This window comes from Trametes versicolor, assembly GCF_000271585.1.
Source record: "Trametes versicolor FP-101664 SS1 unplaced genomic scaffold TRAVEscaffold_2, whole genome shotgun sequence".
Classification (NCBI taxonomy): Eukaryota; Fungi; Basidiomycota; class Agaricomycetes; order Polyporales; family Polyporaceae; genus Trametes; species Trametes versicolor.
Window position 1 is genome coordinate 1581562 of NW_007360322.1, and position 23840 is coordinate 1605401.

Below are 23840 nucleotides of genomic sequence, written 5' to 3' on the forward strand. Positions count from 1 at the left end.
GATGTTAGGTGCCTGTATGCATTGCGTTCCCTCGAGATCGATGTCCAATTCTTTACAATTGCAATTCGCCAATTCGCAAGGACCGCGGCGACACGGCCAGAATAATGCTGGAGGCGGTTGAGGTATCGCGGCTGCGGCATGGCTCGAGCACCCAAATCTATAAATCCGTGCGCTCATACGCCATACATCTGCTTAGCATTCTCTCTGCCTTCCCGCAGGACCCTCTCGGCGTCCCACCGCGCGCCCTCTGCGGCAGTCTCATTCGCCATATCCGCCGTGAACTCCGCAGTCCACGGGATCATTGCCGAGTGCGAGATCGGCAGCCGGCCTTTGACGTTCTTGAGCGTGTTGTAGATGTTGGACGGGGCCATATATGGCGCGTCCGTCTCTAGCAGGATGCGCAGAGGGGAGGCGGAGGCGGCAGCCATTTGCCGGATGACTGCGGAAGTGTTGAGGTTCGTCGCGTATGTGATGACGCCTGTGAGTGAGCGGAAGGTGAGATGGAAAATGTCGGACACTAAGACGGGGTGGTGGGCACGCACCTGTGATCCCGATGTAGAGGTTGGGGAAATGCTCCAGCATGCGCGCGGCCCACTCGGGTGAGTCGGTGTAACAGTGTATGTGTATCTAACGGCCGTTTCAGCATTAACTTGCTCGTAGGTAGGATGTGATACCGGCTTACCCGATGATCCTTGGGGACGTATTCCTTGAGAATGCGCTCAGAATCCTCTTCCGCTTCTCGTGTGTGGATGGTCAGCGGTTTTCCTAACCGCACGGCCTGCTTGAGCTGGCGGATGAATACTTCTTGCTGCTGCTCGCGCGGAGAGTTGTCGTAGTGGTAGTCGAGCCCGATCTCGCCCCATCCCACACAGCGCGGATGCGCCATTGCTTCCAATCTGCATGCCGTAGTCAGTCGTGCAGCCCACCGTGCAGACGAGCGTGGACTGACATATCGCGTTCTACGTCGTCATTGTATTCCTTCGCTTCGTGCCTGTGCCGAATGGCATGAGCGGGATGCTTGCCTCACTTTCGCTAGAACTCACGGATGGACACCTGTACCATTCGAAGTCAGGCTTCAAGCCTTTGACAATATATGGTAGGATTTGGACTAACCCATAACAAACCAATACTCGAGTCCGCCCCACTTCACCCTCCTGTCTTCTTCCGAGAGCGCGGAGTCCGCGAGCTCCCGCCATTGCTTCGTGACCGGAGCTTCACAGTACACGTCCACGATCGCGTCCACCCCATGGCCTCGGTATAGCTCGCGCACGAAGTCGTAGACCGTGTCGTGCTTGCCCTCCTTGTACTTGCTGCGGTAGCACGAAAATGTGGATAGCAGATGCGTGTGCGTGTCTACGATGGGCGTAGTTTGCGCGTCAGGGCGGCCGGGGTGCTGGGGCAACAAGAGATGCTCTTCGGCGGGGACGGAGGACTTCTTCTTGCCCATTTTGCGTGCAGGTTTGCCGGTGGTGTATGGACGGAGAGTTTGGAGGGCGGGAGTGGGGCGCAGATGGGAGATATGTGATATTGGGACGGACCGGTGCCGGGCGAGCGTGAGTCTGAGCAATGCCAGAGTCATCTGAGGTGCGCTGAGCGCGAAACAGCCAGTGTGCTATAACTTTTGGAGACACTGGGAAGGAGTTCGTCTGACTTGAGTGGCAAAGGTAAGCAGGTGCCTATGCGGAGTTGATGGAAGGAGTGAGCGTCATTAGTATGTACTTTGCACGTCCCATAACTTGTGTGCGCGAGCGTAGTGATATCACGGTCGAGCGCATGGTAGCCATTCTTGCCGTACACAGCGGCAGCAATAAAGGCGAAGCCGCAGACAGGATGCTTTGTGGGCGATGATCGTTCAGATCTTCAGATGTATGGCGTACTGAGTGAAGTGGTGTTCCCTATAGCCACACTGCACTACCCGCCTCCCGAGCGCGCCGATTCACCTGTAGACGCTGCCTCGATTGTTACGTGTTTCGACTAGTTTCTGTCCATGCCGCATGTTGTATTCAATGTAGCGCACTGGGACTTGGAATCGCACATAAAGTCTGTGCTCTCGCCCAACTATCCGCATGATGTCCCCAGTGCACCAGATCTTACATGCATAAATTTACCATATACGTGACACAGGGCATACTACCTGCGTTTCAGGGCGCCGCCTTTTTCGTCATTTCGTTGAGCCTCTCCAGCAGACGGAACACATCTGCCCCCTGCTCATCCTCGGACCACAAACCCCAATTTTCCCGTTCAAAAGGGAGGAGCGTCGGGGGGAAGTTGATGTCAAGCTCGGGGCGCACGCTCACGCCCTCCAGGGACGGGAAGAGGGAATGCAGCGCGTGTGCGAGCCGGTCAACGTCCGGAAGCGTGAAGTGGCTGCTGTGGGCCCGGCGCGCGGGGACGAGCTGCTCCAAGCCCCCCTGGATCTTCTGTACGCGTGCGGGGGAAAAGGCGTCGCAGTGCTCCTCGAGCGCAACGAGCTCTGCCTCGGACACAGACGCCGCGTCGATGGCGCAATAGGCGAGAGAGAGGCAACGTTCGGCGAGCTGTATGAGGCCCGAGAGCGTGGGCCGGGCGATTTCGGCGTCGTAGGGCGTGAAGAGAGCAGCGTCGGGCCCGCGTGTGAAGGTTGAGGAGACGGTGACGGCGAGGTGCTGCAGGCGGGGCCAGGCGGTGCCCATCTGAGCGACAGCGTCGTCCGAGATCGAGATAACCCTGTTCCAGGTAGCGACCTCCAGTGTCTCGAGCGCGTGCAAGTCGGCCAGTGGTGCGAGGACGCTGAAGAAGGGGGCGTGGACGGGGTTGTTGTCGCAGAATCGAAGTGTGTGCAGCTCCGCATGGAGGGCCAGATAGAGCCGTCGGAGCGAGGGCGTGATCTGCACCCAGGGAACCGCGCTCACCAGGGTGTCAAAGTCGGCGAAGGAATTCATTCTTGTCTGCACGACCTCGAGGTGCTGCAGCGACGTGGCGCCGATGGAGGAGAGGAATTGGCCGGTGATGGGTGCTGTTCCCACGAGTCGCAGTTTGCGCAGGGCGAGGAAGCCTTTGGGGTCCGGTTTGATTGGAGGCTGGGACACCCCGTAGTTGTCGTGCCAAAAGCCGACCCGCAGTTCTTCCAGTTTCTCCAGAGAGCGCAGCTGGGACATGACAGGTCTACTCTCTTCCCAGGCAATCTGCCCGAGGTCCACAGCACGCAGCCGACGGAATCCGGTGAGAGGAGGGTTACAGAGCACCATGTCGTGGCTCATTATGGTGATGCGCTGCACGTTGTCGCACATTGTCGACAGCATCCTCAGGTCGCCGTCAAGGTGCACGCTAAAGGAGTGCGGGATGTTGCTCATCACCGTTATGCTAGACAAAGTGGGCGAGAGGCAGGCACGAAGAAGCTCCGAGGGCGCATAGCCGTCGGAAGTTTCTTTGAAGGCGATTGTTTGGGGCAGAGGGAGGATAGGTTCTCCTGCCCTCATGGCACACAGGAGGAAGAAGGGGACGAACGGTGCCCCAAGCAGAGACTTCTCGGTGTGACTGAGGACTAGATGCCGTACCCTGCGGGTGCAGTGTGTCCATCGGGCCAGGTCTTCAAGGTGAACGTCGTCTGAATCAATCACCTGTGGGGGTGCAACAATGTCAGTGCCTGTCAGTGACTGCACAGCTGCGTTCTCTCACATATCTGGTAGTCCGATCGTTGCCATCGGCTACGATCCTGAAGGCGGAAAGAGGACAGAGGAGAGGGAGCAGTCCACTGTATAGAACTTGCCAGAGCACGCTCGAGGCGGGTTCCGCGAAAGCTCTGCAGGTCAAGGCTGCGGCCACAAGGGTACGCCTGCACAGATATGTATGCTCCGGAAGTAGAAGGTCTGCGGGAGGCTCTTCAAGTTGTGCCAGCGCGAGCGGCTCCGAGAACGGTGCGAGATGCTTGAAAATCTCCGGCAGCAGGTCGGGGTTGTGGAGGACGGCTGCCCCTGCTGTATACGGAAGTGCGGACATGATGCAGGTATGCGTCGAGTCGCTGGGTCTTCGCTGTGCTGCTATATGTGACTCGGAGGGATGAGAGTATCGCGGTGGGATCATCGTCAACCGCGAGTCAAACGTTCACCTCTTATAAGTAATGGATAGAATCCGAGACTGCGGCCAGCCAAGGCGGTGCTTTATATCCGGGGGTCCGTTACAGCTATTATCAGAACGATGGGCCCATCGAAAAAACATTATGAACAGCCGTTTCGGGCGGCGATGCGGGGAGGACGCCGGGATACACACCTAGACCCGCGTACCTCCTGAAGTCCTAGTGGGCGAGTAACTTGCACTTACGGCAGGCCTGATGCCGCTTCCACGACCAGGTTTAGGGTGCTGGGGAGCTTTGCTACTGTCGGACTTACAGCAGTCGCGTAGCCTCGTCGGATAGGGCTGCAGGTTTTGACGTTTAATACTGGGGGACGGCTGGGGGCGGTTTTCCAGCGCGCTCGCCCATGTCTGTTGTCGAGATCCAGTCGGGTAAGAGGGGCGATCGACGACTTGCGCTCCGACAGCCCTGGCAGCACACGTCCGAGCGTTTCGTGTGGCACCTTTCGTGGGATGAGCGTCAGGAACGTACATACCAGGTGTCGCTGCAGCAATTTTGGAACATACTAGATTCTCTATATGAATTCATATTGCTTGACGTACTATTGTTCATACTTTTGAGTGCATGCATGTATCGGACACATAGTGGTCGATAGAGTTGGCGGGAGTCGCTGGACTGGCATGCTACTTGAATTACCGACATGCTCGGTCTCTCTGAAGTAGACGATGTGTGATTGATTTGATTTGAAAGTCGATGGAGAAGCCTGGAGGAGCTGGTTAGCAATAAGGATGAAGCAGACAGGGTGCTTTGTGTGCCTTGCAGGTGGGCATAGAAGCGATGATCATTCAGATGTATGGCGTACGGAGTGAAGTGGTGTTTCCTATAGCCTCCGAGCTCACACCCTGCAATCCCTGCCACTCCTGCCGCATACCGACCACGAGGACGGAAAGAAGCTTGTGCCATGTGTTGCGAATTTGACGAGGCGACCGCCTGCATTTGGTAAGGACAGAGGTTGTGTCGATCACAGAGACAAGCGCGGTCCTGGCAGCATTGGCAATACCGTTGCAAGTATCGTGCTCGAGGCAATGCTTACTGAGAAAGAGACACGTTGCGGGACAGGGTGTGGGAGGCGGCAAGGGGACAATGGCCGGGACCGCGAGAGCTCGGAGGGGGGGAGAGGGAGGAGACGCCGAGGGGCGCTCTCATCCATCCCACTGCCGAGCACCGGAACCCGCAGGGACACGTCCCTCCTCTCACACCCTCCCCCATCCTACAAAAGACCGCGCGCATCGTGGCCCACCAACCCACAGACCGCACCCACACCCCCGCCGCACTCGATAGCATGGACATCTCGTCAGTACCGCGCCCGCCCTCGCCCACGCCTGTGTATGCTGAATCGACATTTCACTCCTGCAGCTCCGTTCTCCAGGGTGGTTACCAGCACCCGCTCTCCCGCTCATGGCAGGCGAAGCGCAGCATCACAAAGTCTATGCTCATGTACCCTATCTTCATTACCGACGACCCCGATGCATACGTCGACATTCCCTCGCTTCCCGGCCAGGCCAGGTGGGGTGTTAACAAGCTTGAGGAGTTCCTCGGTCCTCTTGTAAAGAAGGGCCTTCGCAGTGTGATCCTTTTCGGTGTCCCCATGCGCTGCGAAAAGGTACGTGCAGCCTTTCCATTACGCTAGTTATCACGCTAATTCTATGTCTACAGGATGACCGCGGTAGCCCGGCAGACGACCCCAACGGACCCGTCATCCTGGCCGTGCGCAAGCTCCGCGCGCTCTTCCCGGAGCTCTACATCGCGTGTGACGTCTGCCTCTGCGAGTACACCTCCCACGGTCATTGTGGCCTCTTCAGGACCGACGGCACCATCGACAACACGCCCTCGGCCGCGCGCATTGCGGAGGTCGCCCTCTCGTACGCGCGTGCCGGCGCGCACTGCGTCGCCCCAAGCGACATGATGGACGGTCGTATCAAGACGATCAAGCGCGCGCTCATTGACAACGGGTACGGGAACCGTTGCACCCTCATGGCGTACTCCGCGAAGTTCGCGAGCGCGCTGTACGGGCCCTTCCGGGACGCGGCAGGGAGCGCGCCCTCGTTCGGTGACCGGAAATGCTACCAGCTCCCGCCCACGGCGAAGGGCCTCGCGCGGCGTGCTATTGTGAGTATACACCACACACTCAGTTCAACTAGATATTGACTTGGACGTAGAAACGCGACGTGGAGGAGGGCGCGGACATCATCATGGTGAAGCCTGCTCTACCGTACCTGGACGTCATTCAGGACGCGAAAGAGCTCGCACACGACCACCCACTGGCGTGCTACCAGGTCAGCGGCGAGTACGCGATGGTCGTGGCCGGTGCGCGCGCAGGGGTGTACGACCTGCGCACGATGGCGTTCGAGACGGTGGAGAGCATGGTTCGGGCAGGTGAGCTGACGTCTACCACCTTGGATTCTGACCGGCGAAGCTGACTAGATGCTTGCAGGGTGCACGTTGATCTTGACCTACTTCACCCCGCAATTCTTGGACTGGCTGGATGAGTAGAGTGAGGGAACGGAAGTTCAAAAATGGGAAGGATTGTAGCACTAAGTAGTTGTAGATGCTTCTTGTAATGCGAAGGGATCTGGATGATATTTATGTCCACTCAGCTCAGTCCTTTGCGTGCAACAGTGGTGCTATCTATCGTACTTGAGACCCGCACATGTTCAATTCGGTGCCGGCCAGCTCGTATATATGTTGTGGAAGTCGAATGCACGCGTACGGTCTGGATGTGCGGGCGTCTAACGGTGTGCTTCGTCCGGTTGGGCGTCAGCGGCGCGGACCGTCTCTCTGCTCCTGCCCTCGTCGTCTCCCCTCCGCTCGTTTTCTCGCTTTGTTGTTCTCTCTCCTGCGTCGCTTCTCTGATGGCGGACGTACCCAAACTGAGCATCACGCTTCTAGGAGCAGGGCAGGAAGTTGGCCGCTCATGTTGTGTCTTGCAATATCGTGGTCGGACCATTGTTTGTGATGCCGGTGTTCACCCCGCGTACAGCGGCATTGCCTCTCTACCGTTCATAGACGAACTGGACTGGAGTACCGTCGATGTCCTTCTTATTACTCAGTATGTTCTGCCTGTGTTCTTTCCGCTACCTGTCCTCACAATTAGGTAGCTTTCACCTGGACCATGCAGCCGCCCTCACGTACATCATGGAGAAGGTTCGCCGCAAACATATCTCTTCATGACTGAGCCTTATACCGCTATAGACGAACTTCAAAAATGGGAAGGGAAAGGTGTACATGACCCACCCTACCAAGGCTCTCCATAAATTCATGATGCAGGACTTCGTTCGCATGAGGTGCGTTCTCCCGCACGTCTTCTAGCTGGCTGCTGAACATTCCTTCCCAGTTCATCATCAACGGATACGTTGTTCACCCCACTCGAAATGTCTATGTCTCTTGCGTCTATCACTACTGTGTCTGCTCACCAAGTCATCAACCCGTGTCCTGGTGTCACCTTCACGCCCTACCACGCTGGTCACGTCCTCGGTGCTTGTATGTTCCTCATCGACATTGCTGGGCTCAAAATTCTGTATACTGGCGATTACTCCCGAGAAGAGGACCGACACTTGGTCAAGGCCGAGATTCCACCCGTCCACCCTGACGTCCTGATTGTCGAGAGCACCTACGGTGTCCAGAGCCACGAGCCTCGAGAAGACAAGGAGACGCGCTTCACGAATTTGGTTCACTCTATCATTCGCCGCGGCGGTCACGTTCTGCTTCCGACGTTCGCCTTGGGTCGTGCTCAGGAACTGCTGCTGATTTTGGACGAGTACTGGGCGAAACATCCGGACCTCCACAATGTACCAGTGTACTACGCGTCAAGTCTCGCCCGGAAGTGTATGGCTGTGTATCAGACGTACATCCACACCATGAATGCGAACGTACGCACACGATTCGCGAAACACGACAACCCCTTTGTATTCAAGTATGTCGTTTGCTCAATCGTCTGCGGACGCCGCTAACATATATTCCCAGACACATCACAAATGTACCCGGTACGCGAGGATGGGAGCGCAAAATTGCTGAAGGTCCTCCTTGTGTGGTACTCGCCTCCCCCGGCTTCATGCAGACAGGACCCAGTCGCGAACTCCTGGAACTCTGGGCGCCCGACGGACGGAACGGCTTGATCGTCACGGGGTACTCTATCGAAGGAACGATGGCGAGGGTGAGTGACTACCTCAGGACGTGCCCGCGCTTCGTCGTTGTCGTGTATCGTCTCGTGTCCATGTTGTATGTACCATGCGAAGCAATGGACGGTTTCGTTTCACCTCCTCTTCGTGGCGTGTGCGGCTGGCCTGTGAGCGTGTGAGTCGGTATTCATGCCCTTTTTACCCTTGGTATCACTAGGAAATCCTCACCGAGCCCGAAGAGATCACCACGATGAAGGGCAACACGATCCCGAGAAAGATCTCGGTCGACTACATGTCGTTCAGCGCGCACGTGGACTACTCGCAGAACTCTGAGTTCATGGAACTCGTGAAGCCGCAACATATTGTGAGTGCTCGTTGAGTCTGTCCGTGCAGGGGCCTGGTAGCTGATTTAATGCAAGGTCTTGGTACACGGCGAGGCGACCGGTATGGGCCGTCTGAAGGCTGCGATGCAGGATAGGTACAAAAGCCGGGACGAGGAGATTAAAATCCACACCCCGCGGAACCTCGACACGCTCGAGCTGACGTTCCGCAGCGAGCGTGTGGCGAAGGTACGCCGTCCCTCATAAATCCCCAATCCCTGATTCATACGAAGCCTAACCTACGACTGGATCTGCTAGGCAATCGGCACGCTTGCGAACAAGCCCCCACAGCCGAACGACATCATCTCGGGCCTGCTAGTGTCGAAGGACTACTCGTACACGCTGCTCGACCCACGCGACCTGCGCGACTTCGCGGGGCTCACGACGTGCGTGGTCACGCAGCGCCAGAAGGTTGCGCTTGGGGTCGGCTGGGACCTCGTACGGTGGCATTTGGAGGGTATGTTTGGCGCTGTTGAGGAGGGTATGGACAAGGACGGGGTTGTCACCATGCGGGTCAGTCCCTCATTTAGCGTCGACTGGAGTATTGGGTACTGATGGAAGAATAGGTGATGGGCGCGGTCGATGTAAAGCAGACGTCGGAGCACGAGCTCACGCTGGAGTGGGACTCGAGTGCGAGCAACGACATGATTGCGGACTCGACGCTCGGGCTCATCACCGGGATCGATAAGAGCCCAGCCTCCGTGAAGCGTTAGTAATTTCTCGGATTATCCCAGTACGCCTACTGACCGTGTCTACCACTTTTCCAGTGACGACGAGTGCGCACAGCCACACCCATGCGCCAAAACACGCACATCCGCACGCGGACGTGACCGACCCGGTGACGCGCATACAGCGGCTCGCGTGGTTCCTCGAGGAGCACTTCGACTCGGTCGAGCTGCACATGCCCGAGGAGATGGACGAGGAGGCGGCCGAGGAGGATCGCGAGCCGGCGCTGGTGGTGGAGATTCACGAAGCCCTGGCGGTGATCAACTTACGCACTATGGTGAGTTACGCGTTGTGTAAAGACGAGTGTGTGTCGTAGCTAACTGCGAGACTGGCAGACTGTGACGAGCGAGAGCAACTCGCTGCGGAAGCGCGTCGAGGCGGTCCTGGACATGGCCGTGTCGACTGTGAGCTCGCTTGGAGAGGCATTCACGGCGGGCGCTCCGTTGCATATGGAAGATGCTGCGCATGCTGGGGAGGCGGAGAAGTCCCGTTCCGGGACGTTGCCGCTTCCGTCGATTGCGGAGCACGCGGAGGAGTCGAAAGGGCTGCCTGAGGCTGCCGCTGAGGACACGTCTATGAAGGAGGCGGACAAGAAGCCCGACGCTCAAGAGGACGCGGAGGATACAAAGCCCGATGTGCGGGGTGGCGAGGAAGACGAGGGAGACGATGAGGAGGAGGAAGACGAGGAAGACGATGGGATTCTGGAAGTACACGGGTAGACGTGGCGTGGTATTTGAGTTCGGCTTGTTGTTCGTAGTGCGTTGTATCACTATCGTTGGTTGTACGCTCTCCTCGACATTGATGACACACGTTCATCTGGGGGGATGGGGCAAAAAACGGAGCTTGGCTGAGAGCTTTGTCCGCCATCTATGACACATGAAAGACACGGATCCTGGACAGCTTGAAAGTCGAAGTTCAATTCAACGGGCACAGTTCTTGTGCTGGCATTTATAAATTTATGCGCAGAGACCCACAACTCGGAGCTGGAGATGGCAAACTAGGGGCCCTTGCTGAGCAACCTGAGAGGAACGCAGTCATGCAAGTACTCGTGGGGATAAGCAAGTAGATAGAAGCGCTGCCGCCGCGACTCTGAGGCAGTGCTCCTAGGGTTTCGTATAGCCAGACCGACTTCTCACCAGAGCATAGAAGTCTAAACGAGGTCCGAGCCGACGACGGGAGGAGCTAGGGAGGACGGTGCTTCAGTGGGGGAAAGACTCATATGTATTGCATAGCTAGGTACCTAGGGAGGACTGCATGGAATGAGCTTATGGACATACTGGGAGACAGAAGCTACGGAAGGACTCACCGGTGCTTCAGTGGGGGAAAGACTGAAGCACCGGTCGACGCGAGATGGGCGGTATATGTGAGCGAGCGCACGAGGCAGTCGCGCGAGCGGGATCGTCCGAGATACGGGGAACGAGGCGAGAGAGAGAGCATAGGCGCTTAAACGCGCGACTACCATAAAGAGAAGACATACACGGAACGGGTGCGCACAACACCGCGGGCAAATAAGCATGCTCTTCTCAACGACATACTGAAATCATTGTGAGAACTGAAAAAATGAGCTTTGTATGTTGGTGATCGGAATACCGTGAAAACATGCTGAACACATGGGGTGTTTTCAATGTCCCAAGCATGTATTCACGATGTTCCACACAGTACACAATGTTCTTTGTATGTTCGAAGCATAGCGCATGGTGAAACAACGTGGTGGCATTTTTTCAGTCATTACCGTGTTATCAAAATGATTTATCTGGAAACATGCGGATATGCCCGCGGTGCAAGGGCTTCGAAGCCCAGAAGTTTACATCATAGCGCTAAAAAAAAAGGCGGTGAAAGATAAGCGCGGTAGATGAGTATATAACCCCGGCAGTCTGGAGCTCCTGCAGGGTGGCCGCCGTCTGTACGTGGTCTCGGTGTTGCGCATGCCTGATCGCAACGAGCTCCTTTGTCTGCTCAAATTCCATTGGGTTAACAAGAATGTATGGATACCGTGAACAGAAAGAGACCGACCTGGAACATCGCCAACGCGTGCGTTAACCCCTGTTTGTGTTTCGCCAGAGCGTCGCTATGCTTGTCCTTGCGCACGAACCGGCGCCAGACCGGTTTGTCCTGCAGATGTCTCATCGTCTTCATGATTTCCGTCATGTTTCTGTCGAATGCGACAATGCGAACCGTGGTCAACGCGGTGGAGAAGACGCAACGAACAAAACGCACCTCTCCAACTCGGTGATATGCTCTTTCATCTTCTCATCCAGCTCGTCTTCAGGCACGTCTCTAGTGACGTTCCCCACCGTAGATACAACGCTCTTGGCTAACCAAGCTAGCTCCTCGCACTCCTCGCGGTTACGCTTCACCGTCTGGCAAAAAGTCACGTCTTTTAGTGGTGATCGTGCGGGATCAAATAGCTCGTATACTCACATCGGCGCGTTGCAGAATCGATACCACTAGAGACGAGACTCCTTGTAGGTAAGGCACAGCGGACCCGACGTTGCCTGTCGTCTGTACCACCGTGATGACGGGCCCGAGTGGGATTCGCGAGGCACCTCGTCCGATGGAACGCATCCCCTTCCCGAGCCATACGGGTTTCAGCTTTGCAATAAGCTTCTTCGAGGCCTGGCGAGCTGGTGCGAGCTGAAAAGGCATGGTGCGGCGGACGACGACGAGTAATTTCGAGGGTTGCAGGCAGCGGCGGATACGGGTAGGTAGCAGGCGACAGTGTCGGGTTGCACTCAGGCTCTCCCCAGGATGGGCGTACTTGGATTCGACCACACCCACTACGCTCGTACAGCCTCATACCACCGCGAGGGATTTGGCCGAACACATGACCGGGGCAATGCATGGGCGTCATTGGATTCCAATTTGCCCTCGGTGGAAAGGTCTGCGCAGCGCGAATTCCAGTTCTGTGGCCTCGAGAGAAAATGTCAGCGACGACGCGTCATATTGACGAAAAAGCTACTCACAAGGAAATGCAGGAAACCTCGTGTCTACCGGAGTACTACGTCATCCACTAAACGCAGAAACACACGGGACGCGGCAAGCACATCGCTCCCGGGCAGATGAGTCGTGACGAGATGGCGGTGTATTGGACCGCCTCAGAAGAACTCCAGATAATCGGTACCTAGAAAAAATTACTGCATCTGGCTACTAGGGTACGCGCGCTGTCTTCTGTTGGTGAGTGCGAGGAAACAGCTGACCAAGGAACGAGACAGGGAACAGGCGATACGTGACGGAATGAACGGGGTACGAAAGCAATGGTGGAAGCTAGGGGGACTGGACTCAAGGTCCGCGTGTTGCTCACTGTCGTTCAGCTCTTCCAGGGTTGGGGACGAACTGGCGAATGCAAAACCGTATGTTAGGCCTATAAAATACAATGATAAACATCTCTTCAAATCATGAGCGCTGAGATCTCCTCTGGAATCACGGGTCGCTTCTTCCACTCCGCCTCCCATCCGGCGGCCGCACCATTTGCACCATTCACGGAAGGCAAGCCAAACACAGCGGTGACCAGCCATGTGTCCCCTCCAGCAGACTCGTGTTCTTCTATGAGCGTCGGCAGGACTGCACGAGGGACCATGAGGTTCGTGTTCGAGTCCGTCCTCATAGCCTTGCCCTTCCTACTCGCCCTGCCGCCAAGCTCCGCGATTCCAGAAACGCCCGCCTTGGACGTTGCGCGGGCCTCACTCCCGTTTTCGAGCGTGCCGAACGCCTCCCCGGTCGACGGCTCCAACGCCCTGTCGTCCGCGCGCTGCCCGTAAATCGCCCAGCCACCCTCTGCGGAGATGAGAGCGCGCGCGGACCGGATGCGGTGGACGCGCAGGTGCCACAGCGGCGTGTCGGGCGTAGGCGGGACGAGCCACGTCTCGACGGACACGTCCTTCCACGGGTACCACATCGAGCGCAGCCAGCGCCCGCCGTGCTCGAACCGCGCCTCCTTCGTCTCGCGGCGGAGCTTCCACGTCTCGCCGTCGTCGGCACTCAGCGTGAGCGCACTGTCCGCACCGTGCTCCTCGAGCGTGAGGCTCCCGACGGGCACGCTGTACCCGAACGCGGACGAGTACGCGAACTTGCCGTACTTGGCCGCGCTCTGCTTGACCGGGTACGAGCACTGCTGGCCGGAGGAGAGGATGTAGGTGTGTCCGCCGAGGTTGCACGCGATGTGGAGCGGCTTGTAGAGCGGCTTGACCGTGTTGCGGAGCGCGGCGGGGTACGGCTCCTCGGCGGACGCCCAGAAGGGGTGCGACTCCGGGAGCGCGAGCGGAATGAAGGACTTGCAGAACCAGTACGGGCTCCCGGGCGAGTTGTAGTTCTCGGTCATGTTGTGGTTCGGGTAGCAGAAGCCGATCGTGAAGGTGCCGTCGGGGTAGTATGCGCCGGGCTGGCGCGCCCAGTAGCGGAGGTTGCGGAGCTGGAGGCCCTTTACGGCGCCCCAGGTGAGGGGGGCAGGAGGATCGACGTCGGCGAAGGCGAGGGCGCCCCAGAATGAGGACATCGCGGCGCGGTAGGTGAGACTTCTTCCGAACGGGATCGCGCGTCCTGTTTTAGCCGTGTGAGCGTAGTCCACTCATGACCGGGTCCGTATAAAAGGAGGTGCTACCTTCTTCATCAAAATAGTGCACGAAGTCTAGGGCGAACTTGCGGGCGCGATCGCGGAACTCCTCGCACCGCTCCGGGTCCTCCGCTTGCGCGAGCTTGGAGTAGACCAGCTGGGCGTATTGAATGGCGAACGACGAAGAGTAGTAATCGAGCTGAACCACGCCCTCGGGACCATCGCGTGACCACCCGTCACCGATGTAGAAAGTGTCGAGGTGGTCAAGGTCCGCCTTCATGCGCTTTCCGTCGAAGCGTGGAGAGCCGACTTTTGAGAGGCCGAGGTTCGCAAAGACCTGGGCAAGCACAGTCAGCATAGTGTACGTATCTACTCCAAAAAAGAACTTACTCTGAACCAGAGCCAGTTTGTGTTCGGCATTTCCTTGTCATTCATGCCTCCGAGCCACTCTTCGAGATGGCGCTTGCCTTCCGCCGGAAGTGGGTCCCAAAGCTGCTCCTTGGCCACGGATAGCGAGAACCCGATCGCAGAACACTCTACCATACGCTGGTCCTTGTCGCGCATGTTGCCCCAGAACTCCTCGTGATCCGGGTCTGTGCCGTTTGCGAAGCCTCTGACCCAGCGCTCTACGCCCGGGTACGAGCCGCCTCCCGCGAGCAAGGAGGCGAGCCCCCAGATGGGGCGCGAGAAGCCCTCGAGCTGGGCGGCGGCCTCATCGTAATGTGTGCCGGTAAAGCCGAGGTGGATGCGCGCGCCGCCTGGGGACGTATGGGGCGCAAGGGGATCGAGGATGCCGGTAAGATACTGCGCGAGCTCAGCCTTGGTGGTGATCGGGTTGGACGCAAACGGGGTCGTGTTCGCGAACGAGGACATGGTTAGCTGGCAAAGAGGTCGAGGATACTGCGCCCGCCATCTGTGGGGTACTTATGAGTGCTGGGGGAGAAGAGATGGTCAGGAGCTCGACCGTACCGGACCGCGGGGGAGGACATGGCGACTCACGGTCCGAGGCTCCTCCGCCGATCGCTCATATTTCTCGATCGATGCTGCTGGCATAGTTGTTGACCGCGAGTGCGTAGGTCCTCAACGAAAGTAGCGATATACGTCTCAACATAACTATGTGCGCGCGCATGATGGCGAGCGGAGGAGCGTATGGAAGCGTATGGATCTGACTTCTCCGCTGGACTCTGCGGCGTGATAAACGCCCAAATGCACTCCGGCGTTTGCCGAGGCGTTGAGTATGGCGTTCGCCAATGTTTCTAGCCTAGTTGATAAAGTACTGTTACCTCCTCTGACGTGTTTGCTTTCATAGCATATATATCTTACTGCAGTGCATAACGCAGATGGAACACTTACCCTCGTGCTCATCTCCCGACCTTAAATCACCAACATACGGCCCCAGCGCCCGCACGCCGCGGGACTCTGTCAACGACCAATGTAAGGAGCTATTCGCTGGCCTTCATCAATCCTTTCTACCAGTACATATCCATGCTGTGATAACGCTTTTCCTTTCAAGAAATGTGGTATCACTGAGCGCATTCATGGGTTGAATGCTTGACGTCCTCGGGGTCGACCCGAGGTCTCCTGCATTTCCTTGTGAGTGGCTTTTTCTTCAGTACGACGCGTCCTCTCTTAACAGTTGGCTTGGAGCTTCTAGGACCGAACTTTGCGCTGCTCAGGCATTCGCAACAAGAGTTCAAGACAGCGTTCCTTGGAAATATATGACGCCCGTGCATTGCCCCGCTCATGTGTTCGACCAAATTCCTCACGTTTGGAATGAGGCTGTACTACGCGCGTCGTTGGTGCGGCTGGATGCAAGGACACCTATCCTTGGGAGAATGCCGTCCGACACTGTCGCCTCCTCTAGTCATATCCACCCCCCATCGCCGCCTGCAGTCCTCGAACATACTCGCCGCCACCGGCCGCACCATGCCTCTACATCTCGCGATAGTCCGCCGGGCTTCGAAGAAGCTCGTCACTAGGCTCAAGTTTGGTACAACGATGCGCTCTATCGGACGAGGTTTCTCTCATATTCCACTCAGCCCCTTTATCGCGGTTGTTCAGGCCACCGGGAACGTTGGGTCTTCTGTTCCATTCCTACAAGGCATATCATCTGTTGTTGCTACGATTTTGCAACGCGCCGAGGTGAGTGTGCGCACGAAGCTGGAGAACGCCGCCTAAACAAATAGATGCTAGGCGGTCAAGCGGAACTATGAGGAATGCGAGGAAATCGCCGACTTGGCCAAGGGCGTCGAGTTAGCTGTGAAGGCCGCTATAGGAGATGCGCCGGAGGATGAGCTGGATGAGAAGACGAAGGAGCATATTGCAGAGCTAGAGGAGTGCGTCTCACATCACTCGCTACTTCACTTTTGGCGACGTTCATTAACAATACTCCCTGTCGATCGTAAAATCACAGAGAGATGAGGAAGATTGTCGAGACTATGACACATTTGAGAGGGAAGCCGGCCTGGCGTCGGTTCTGGCGAAAGGACAAGCACAGCAACGCTCTTGCGGCACACAAGCAACACCTAGAGCACGCGCGAAGCATATTCTTGGTCTGTTCTGTCCTGTTAATCGCGCCTGTAGGTCGTTTGCTTATATGCGAAATTTCATTCAGCTCAAGGAGGTCGTCGCGGGCAGGCGCGCGCAACGCAGAGACCACCTCCGGATGGCGAGGGTTATATACACATCTAGAGCGCCTACCCCCACAGCCTTTTTTTTTTAGCGCTGTGAGATAGAGTCGCTGAGCCGACGGATGGGGAGGAAATCATTCGCCTTACGTTACTGTACTCTAGGCCACTGTCCAAGTGTACCACTACCCCCTCACAGTGACAGTTACTCGCGGTGTAGTGAGCCGGTTGTAACCCTGGGTGTGATTTAAGACGGAGTGAACATCGTCACTCGTGCACGCTTTTTAGACACGATGGATACTACATGTCTTCAAGTTGTCGCAGAGGGGAGATGTTGGGCAGACGCTCGGAGGTTGTGGGTGCATCGGAGAGGCGGCCCGGGCCGGTGTGTCCTGAGCCGGTGGCGCGATGAGCAATGCTTGCCGACTGAACGCCGCCTCGAGCTCCGCCTCCTTGCTCCCCGCCCTCGCCTCCTCCTGCTCCCAGTCCTCATTCTTCCCGCCGTCTGGATCCTCTCGCTTTCGCAGCTCAGGCAGAGGATGGCTTCTTACACTTACCTTGACACTCCGAATGCTAATTTGGTACGTCATGCTATTCTCTCTCTGCGCTCGTGATTCTCACCGGGCCCGCTCTAGGTGTGCTGCATCTGCAGGTGTGTTTCCAGCCGTCCAACTGCCCGGACTTGCCTTTAATCCCACAAAAGATCGCCGTTCGTCGAACCATGCACCGCCAGGACGTGCCTTCATACGTTCTGCTACGAGTGCATCTCTCAGGCCATCTCCATCAACTGTCATTGCCCCATCGACCGCACCCCGCTTTCCCTCCACGACCTCGCCCCCGCCGATCCCGTCATACGCAATGTCTGTCTATCGCACAACTCTATCGTCGCCATGGAGTACTGACGCTCATGGCAGTTGGTAGACGAGTTGATTGTCCGGTGCCCGCAGGAGCATCTTGGTTGCTCCCATACTTGTCAACGGCTTCTTCTACCAGTGCATGTCGCGGAATCCTGCCAACATGTCCAAGTCGCCTGCCCAAACCCTGAATGTTCTCAGCCCGTCCTGAGGGGAACCGTCGAAAGTCACCAGTGCGAGTGCACTGCATCCGATGCAGTAGCCCGGGACAGCGGACGTCAGGGCGACGACGAGAGCTCCGGTCCCAAGGTGTGTCTCAACCTACGACATGTAGTTATCAACGTCTTCTTTCTTACATGTTGATCTGCTGAAGGCGGAAGCAAAAGCGGGAGGTGTTGCACAGGTTGCGAATGCCTCAAATACGACTTCACCTCCCACGCCGCCCCCATCTACCGACTTAGTTGCGGAAAACACCGTGTTGCGCCTGCGACTCTCGGCGTTGGAAAACGTCGTGCACGAGTTGCGTAGCGAGATGTTCGCTGTGAAACATGCGCTTGGGCCGTGGTATAGACCCGATGTGCAACCCCAGTTCCACGCCTATCGGCAGCCAGAGCCGCCCCTCGCAACATTTGAAGGACTCGAGGGCCCTCTATCAGAAGTTGTAGAAGCACAAGGACAAGACCTTACCGATCTATCAGAATCCTCTCCTCCCCCGCTTCAAGAGGATCCTTCCGACATAGCTTCGTACTTCCCGAGCCCAGAAGAGTCTACATGGAACGTTCAATCACGACCACGTCGAAGTCGCGCTTCCACAGATGCCGCCCGTGTACAACATCTCCACGCACAGTCGCCTACATCACCGACTACTCCTTATCCAACAGTATTTCCTAATACCGCCGCTGTCGCATACCTTCCTGGTGGTCCTGGTGTGATGTACGGCCCCAGTTCTTACACGACACCTGGTGTTGTCCCCGCCATGTCGTATCCCCAAGGTACCGCGATCCCGACGAACTCTCCAACTGCTCTCAGTATTCCGCCGCTCGACCCAACTACCCCGCTCCCGGACACCCTTGCAACGCTCCACTCGTCGCTGGGGACACTCGCCGGCGCTCTCGGTGCGCTCGCCGCCGCACGGGGCTCGGAGTCGTTGCGCACCGCAGAGGAGATTAGAGGTATGCGCGCCGCCATGCACGGGCTGCGCATGCAGGTATGTCTTCGCCCGAGTGACATATCCAAGCACAGTCTGGGCTGACGGCGGTTCGCATGATAGATGCACGATATGCTCACGTCACGGACCCTCGTCCCCGGAGGGTCGGCTCGCCCCGCCGGAGGGAGCACGGACGCAGATGGGCCTGACGGCGCACCTCTCGGGATGGGTGCGCCGCCCTGGGTGTCGCGCCAGTACGGACAGTACCCGTTGTACCCACACTCGTACCCGCTCGCGCATCTGGGGATGGCGCACCCCGCGCCGGCGAATATCACGAAGCTCTAAAGCCGCGCGCTGTCAGACGTGTGATCAGCCGGCCTGCCAGGCGACCGCCGACCGCACACATGCGCCCACGGGCCTGCTGTTCGGGTCGCGCACCTGACGTGCGCTTCCCCAGGGGCGCTTTTGCCTGTGCCGGGCGGGCGAGGGGAGGTAACGGGGGCGGACGCGCGCACGGTGGGGGGAGACGGGAAGGGTGGATCCGCGCGGGGGTGCTCATCTATCAGCGAGGCTAAGTGGCCCGCTTCTGCTGGAGAGCGCGCAGTTCCCGGGTACGGGTTAATTGCGACGCGTGTTGCGATCCGCCCGCGCGCGTCCTTGGGTGCTCGTGTGGTGGGTGGCAGGCTGCTTGCCTGTTGCCCCTCCGACGTACGTACGGGCGCGCGCTGCATTCCGTCATCGAGCGGTGAAGCCCAGGTCGACCGTGCAACGAGGTGCGGCTCTAGCTCCGGCGAACGGCGCTCTTTAGCCTTTGCGGGATCCTCCCAATCTCATCTCGTTACTATCATGCCCTTGTCGTTGGGTTTCGGACGGAGCGCGAGCGCGTCCTGACTACAAGCATTCGCCATCGCCCCCTGGTGTCACGAAGCGACGGGACCGTCCGGGCGATGCACACGCCTCCGGAGCCTATCCGAGCCTTTCCCCAGCAGAGCTGCGATCGGCGACAAACGTATCTAACCATCGAATCATCATGACATACAGCAGCCGGCGTATGTTCTGTCAATATCACGATGCAGTTCGCGCGGATGCCGACTGCAGATCCGCACGTCATTGTCTTTCCAGCGGTGCACGCCTGTATCACGATCATGCACGCAATGCGATGCCGTCCGGCGAACTACGGTCGTCGCGTTGTTCGTCCCCGCGGCCTCGGGTCGCTGCTGTGCGGCGCGACGGCGTGCTTCGCGGGATGCGCGCGGTCGACATTGACGGGATACTGCAAGGGGGCGAGCACGGGCGTGCGGGGGAATAGAGACGATCCGCGCGCGGTGATTGATAGTGTCCACTGGTGGACGGGTTGCAGGACAAGTATGTTTGTACGGATCGCACCACGGTATGTATGCACAGCGCCGCTAGGCGACGTCAACACGTCGCGCGTAGGTACCCGTCGAGGGCCCGAGCGCTGTGGGTGCGCATTGATGATACTGACAGGGCGGGCGGGCGTCGACAGTGACAGCAGTGGGAATCATTACCGGGCGGACGTAACGCCCGCCCGCGGTGGTATAGACACGGTAGTGATAGTGCTCGCGCGCGCACACACGAGGTAACAGGAGGAGACGGACAGATGCAGATCAGAGAAGCCCATAATCGAACAAGCAAGGAACGACAGGTAGAGACAACTATACGGGTTCTACAGTAGGCTACGAGAGAGACCGTCGCCTGGGGAGCCAGGCGCGCGCAACATGCGGGCAAGGAGCGTCGGGAAGGGCGCGTGCAAAAATGACGAATAAGTGTTAGGGGACGGTGAGCGGATGCGGGATATAGCTGTACACGAGGGACTGCGCGAAATGTATAATACCTGGTCGAAGATGGACACGACGTTGTAAATAAGGCGAGATGGAGATGGAGACCGGCGGGGCGCAAAGTCCATGGGAGTGATCGGTGGGCGGTTGTGCAGGGACGGAGGGAGTGTTGTGTAGGACAGCGGTGGGGAGAACGACGGCAATGAGCGACTTGTGGGCGAGAATTAGGCGCAGACATGTACGGCGGGGCGGTAGCTATACGAGCAGGGATAGTCCAACGAGGGGCGTGCGAGGTACAGGGGCGGGGCAGTGAGTGTGGCAGCGATGGGGACAGGAACATGACAGCGACGCAGCAGAGATAGACAGTACATGCTGGAAAAGACAGCGCACGCGCGTGCCTTTCCAACAGGGTCGGAAGCAACAGAGACAAGCAGAGTTTTAGCAGGTCGAGGGGGCCTGCAAGGCGCAAAATGCGCCCGCTAGGAGTACTGGTGCATATACCCGCCCATGAAGTGCACGCCTTCCGACGCCGGCACGCACATGTGCCCGAGCTCGATCGCGCCCGCCGCGTACGCCTGCTGGTTCATCGCCGCTTCTTCCTCCGGAATTTGGCCGTCCGCGCCGCTGTGCGGGTACACGTACCCTTCGTACAGCGTCGGGAAGTGGTTGACCGGGCCCTTCGCGTAGTGGCCCTGGTCCTGTCCATATGTGTAGTCGCCCTCGCCGTTGTGAGTTTGCTGCTGCTGTTGCTGCTCGTACATGGGGTATTGCAGCTGTGACGGGTCATCCTCGCTCGGGCTGGACTGTTGGTGCTGCTGGTACGCCCGGGGCGGCTCCGGCTCGCCTTGCAGCGCGTACGCGAGCTCGCTCGAGGTGTTCCTCAGGTGGTTCTGGCCCTGTATGTGGCTCCCGCTCGCGGTGTGCTGCTGATGGTGCGTGGTATCTTGGGACATGGTATGGTTGCCGCCGTTGTTGCTCCCCGCGGAGACCGTCGACGCAGACGACGGCGAGGGGTATCCGTCTCCGTCGGAAGTGCCGTGCATGTGACCATCGGGCGAGTGCTCCTGCGCCTGCTGCGCAGCGTACGCGCCCGGGGAGAGGTGCGAGTTCGAGTGCGTGTGCCGCAGCTGGTGCTCGGGCATCCCGTGTGGTGCGGGCGTGCCGCCAGTGCTCCCGACATCCATCTCCGAGAACATGTCCAGGAAGTTGGATGCGCTGTGGCCGCAGGTCAGCACCGTACGGAGACCCAGTCGGCTGTACGGTGGAAACGGGCACTCACCAGCTCAGGCGCCGACTGGCGCAAGCATCGCCCTCCTCGCCGTTCTCGGACACATACGCGCTCGTCCAGCTGCCCTCGCTCCCACCGATGCTCGCAATGCTCCCGAAGCGCGACAGCGGCGCCCCGCTGCTTTCTTCGGTGTCCCCGTCCGACACGCCGCTCTCGCTCGTGCGCCGCAAACTCAGAAGAGGCGGGGAAGCGCCGTTCGGCGGCGTGCCCGACGCAGAGTTGCTCGTCGACGAGCTCAACGAACCTCCGGGGACGGGGAAAGGGTCGCCGAACGAGAAGTTTGGCGACGGCAGCGGGCCGGGGATGGGCGCGGGTGCGGGCCGCTGCGAGAGCGCGTAGCCGGACATGTTAGTGAACGCGTCGCCCCCGCTTTCCATGTGCATGCTCATGTGCTGCGCATGTGCCTGCGAGAGGCCGAGCGCGGAGCCGTCGATGGAGTGGCGCGGCGCGAAGAGGTTGTAGCCTGCGTGCATCGGCGGCTGGTTGTACCCCTGCGAGTGCGAGAGAGAGACGGGGATGGGCGAGGTATCGTATGGCTGCCGCTGCGCGAGCTGCGGACGCTGCTGTGCCGCATGCGAGGGGAGAACGGGCTGCGAGTGGGCGTGCAAGTGGTGCGGATGAGGCTGCGGCGAGTGCATGCTCGGGGTGAAGGGCGCAGTGAAGCGCTGCGGAAGCATTGGGCGCCTGATCTGCGGGTGCGCGCCGTCTTCGCCCTCAGCGTAGAGGTGGTGCGGGCCGTTCGCACTCTGGGCGACGGAGATATATGGGTGTGCGACCAGACGGTGGCCGCCGAGGTCCGTCGAGCGTCGAGGCGCGTTGTGATCGTACCCACCGCGTCGACGGAGACTGCCCACACCCATGCCGGCACCCATGCCGTTAGAATGAAGCGATGGTGGGAGGGACGTACGCCGTTGCGAGTAAATCTCGGTCGGCGCGAGGTGGTTGTGCGAATACGTCGCTGCGGGCGGGTGAGTGGACAGACGCACGTGAAGGTTGTTAGCGGGGCTGGGGCTGCTAAGTGCAGAGGAAGAGGCTGTGGAAGAAGAGGGTGCTGCCGAGTCGATCGAGGGAGAAGCAACGGGAGGCCATCCGGGACGGGGATGCGCGAACGATCCACGGTGGCTATCAGAAGTAGAGTTCGACTGTTCGTTGTCTTGGAGCGCGCTGGCATTCGCATTCGCGGGAGCACTGTCTGCTGTCGCGATGTTCTCCGGTGCTGTGCCCTCGGGTAGGGGCGACGCGGGGAGCGCTTCGTCTGCGTCTTCAGCGTCGTCGTCGTCGTCGTCGCCCTCTGGGCGAGGCGCGATTGGCGGGTTGGACGAGGCGGCAGCGGCAGTTGCGGTGGAATCGGAGGACTTTGAGGCAATCGCGGCCTCTGCCTTCTTTGTCTGCTGCTTGGTTTTTGCGCGGCGATTTTGGAACCAGACCTGGAAGGAGGATCAGGGCGTGGTTGGAAAAGTCGGGGGACGCGCGGTACGCGGCACGGGACGCGAAAGAGGAAAGTACCTGAACACCGCGGGGAGTCATGTCGAGCTCGGCGGCGAGCTTCTTACGGAGGGACGCGTTGGGCTTTGTGTCATACTGGATGACTTTCCATAAGCCTCTGCGGCTTTGCGGCCGCCGTAGATACATCAAGCGGAGAGTGAAAGTACCTACGGATTATCAGCCCGTATCCATAAGGAATGTAAACATGATTTAGAAGTCCGCAGACCGAGAAGTTCTTGGAGTACCGGCGCTCGTTGGGCAAAATAGCGCCCAAATGAAGTAGGTCCGCGAAGTCTGCCCTCACACTCGAGGCATAATATACTAAGGAAAACAAACTATGTAGAGATGTTCTACACATGTCCTGCTACCACATTATGAAAAGAAATTGCTTTGCACGACATATTTGGACGAGATATTAGAGTAACGAGTACCAACTAAATAAGCGCCCAAATGCCGTGTGATTATGACTCCATGCACGGTCGCTGCCCGATGCCTCTACTCCTTAACAGGACTCTGCAAGCTCCTTCATTACCTTCCTCACGATGCAATCAGCTCAGTCTAGCTCTGGCGAATCCTCAGGTGAAGAGGAGCTTGATGATGTTGCCATTCTCGCCGCTGCTGTCAGTGCCCTAGGGAGTGAAGAGGCTCGTCTTGAACGCGCCGAAAAGCGACAACCCAGCCGTCGCTACCTCCGTCGTCCTCAATTGTTGCCAAATCCCCGATGCGACACACCTTGGCAGGTGCTTACGACAGCCA

At 58.4% G+C, this 23840-nt stretch overlaps 9 protein-coding genes across 9 annotated transcripts; 3 read left to right on the forward strand and 6 right to left on the reverse strand.

Moving 5' to 3' along the window:
* Positions 1-173: 173 nt before the first annotated feature.
* On the reverse strand, positions 174-1493 carry TRAVEDRAFT_56137 (uncharacterized protein; the record flags this gene model as incomplete). Its single annotated transcript, XM_008035783.1, has 6 exons — positions 1114-1493; positions 1044-1053; positions 950-991; positions 683-896; positions 543-627; positions 174-478 (listed from the first exon to the last, which is right to left on the reverse strand). Exons 1-6 carry the CDS (start codon positions 1445-1447, stop codon positions 174-176), a joined length of 990 nt encoding a protein of 329 aa, XP_008033974.1. The 5' UTR covers positions 1448-1493.
* Positions 1494-2141: 648 nt separating this feature from the next.
* On the reverse strand, positions 2142-3978 carry TRAVEDRAFT_43215 (uncharacterized protein; the record flags this gene model as incomplete). Its single annotated transcript, XM_008035607.1, has 2 exons — positions 2142-3599; positions 3658-3978. 2 exons carry the CDS (start codon positions 3976-3978, stop codon positions 2142-2144), a joined length of 1779 nt encoding a protein of 592 aa, XP_008033798.1.
* A 1348-nt stretch (positions 3979-5326) lies between these two features.
* On the forward strand, positions 5327-6709 carry TRAVEDRAFT_141446 (tetrapyrrole biosynthesis porphobilinogen synthase). Its single transcript, XM_008036109.1, has 5 exons — positions 5327-5404; positions 5468-5714; positions 5768-6220; positions 6271-6487; positions 6546-6709. Exons 1-5 carry the CDS (start codon positions 5394-5396, stop codon positions 6602-6604), a joined length of 987 nt encoding a protein of 328 aa, XP_008034300.1. The 5' UTR covers positions 5327-5393; the 3' UTR covers positions 6605-6709.
* A 197-nt stretch (positions 6710-6906) lies between these two features.
* On the forward strand, positions 6907-10054 carry TRAVEDRAFT_56139 (mRNA 3'-end-processing protein YSH1; the record flags this gene model as incomplete). Its single annotated transcript, XM_008035784.1, has 11 exons — positions 6907-7160; positions 7210-7255; positions 7304-7395; positions 7446-8024; positions 8075-8264; positions 8447-8593; positions 8649-8798; positions 8868-9122; positions 9176-9317; positions 9377-9612; positions 9671-10054. Exons 1-11 carry the CDS (start codon positions 6964-6966, stop codon positions 10052-10054), a joined length of 2418 nt encoding a protein of 805 aa, XP_008033975.1. The 5' UTR covers positions 6907-6963.
* Positions 10055-11098: 1044 nt separating this feature from the next.
* TRAVEDRAFT_69110 (uncharacterized protein) lies at positions 11099-12093 on the reverse strand. The gene is made up of 4 exons (XM_008036110.1): positions 11757-12093; positions 11553-11695; positions 11349-11487; positions 11099-11287 (listed from the first exon to the last, which is right to left on the reverse strand). Exons 1-4 carry the CDS (start codon positions 11979-11981, stop codon positions 11153-11155), a joined length of 642 nt encoding a protein of 213 aa, XP_008034301.1. The 5' UTR covers positions 11982-12093; the 3' UTR covers positions 11099-11152.
* A 577-nt stretch (positions 12094-12670) lies between these two features.
* TRAVEDRAFT_141453 (uncharacterized protein) lies at positions 12671-14757 on the reverse strand (the record flags this gene model as incomplete). The annotated part of the gene is made up of 3 exons (XM_008036112.1): positions 12671-13871; positions 13933-14221; positions 14275-14757. The coding sequence occupies 3 exons, from the start codon at positions 14755-14757 to the stop codon at positions 12724-12726; spliced, it is 1920 nt and encodes a 639-aa protein (XP_008034303.1). The 3' UTR covers positions 12671-12723.
* A 2293-nt stretch (positions 14758-17050) lies between these two features.
* TRAVEDRAFT_141455 (uncharacterized protein) lies at positions 17051-18960 on the forward strand (the record flags this gene model as incomplete). The annotated part of the gene is made up of 6 exons (XM_008036113.1): positions 17051-17092; positions 17147-17163; positions 17215-17371; positions 17426-17674; positions 17739-18572; positions 18636-18960. The coding sequence occupies 6 exons, from the start codon at positions 17051-17053 to the stop codon at positions 18855-18857; spliced, it is 1521 nt and encodes a 506-aa protein (XP_008034304.1). The 3' UTR covers positions 18858-18960.
* A 71-nt stretch (positions 18961-19031) lies between these two features.
* On the reverse strand, positions 19032-19470 carry TRAVEDRAFT_26422 (uncharacterized protein; the record flags this gene model as incomplete). Its single annotated transcript, XM_008035357.1, has 1 exon — positions 19032-19470. A coding segment is annotated over exon 1 (160 nt), but the record flags the coding sequence as incomplete, so codon positions are not given.
* A 979-nt stretch (positions 19471-20449) lies between these two features.
* Positions 20450-23126, reverse strand: TRAVEDRAFT_69113 (uncharacterized protein; the record flags this gene model as incomplete). Its single annotated transcript, XM_008036116.1, has 3 exons — positions 20450-21526; positions 21591-23026; positions 23106-23126. The coding sequence occupies 3 exons, from the start codon at positions 23124-23126 to the stop codon at positions 20791-20793; spliced, it is 2193 nt and encodes a 730-aa protein (XP_008034307.1). The 3' UTR covers positions 20450-20790.
* Positions 23127-23840: the final 714 nt, after the last annotated feature.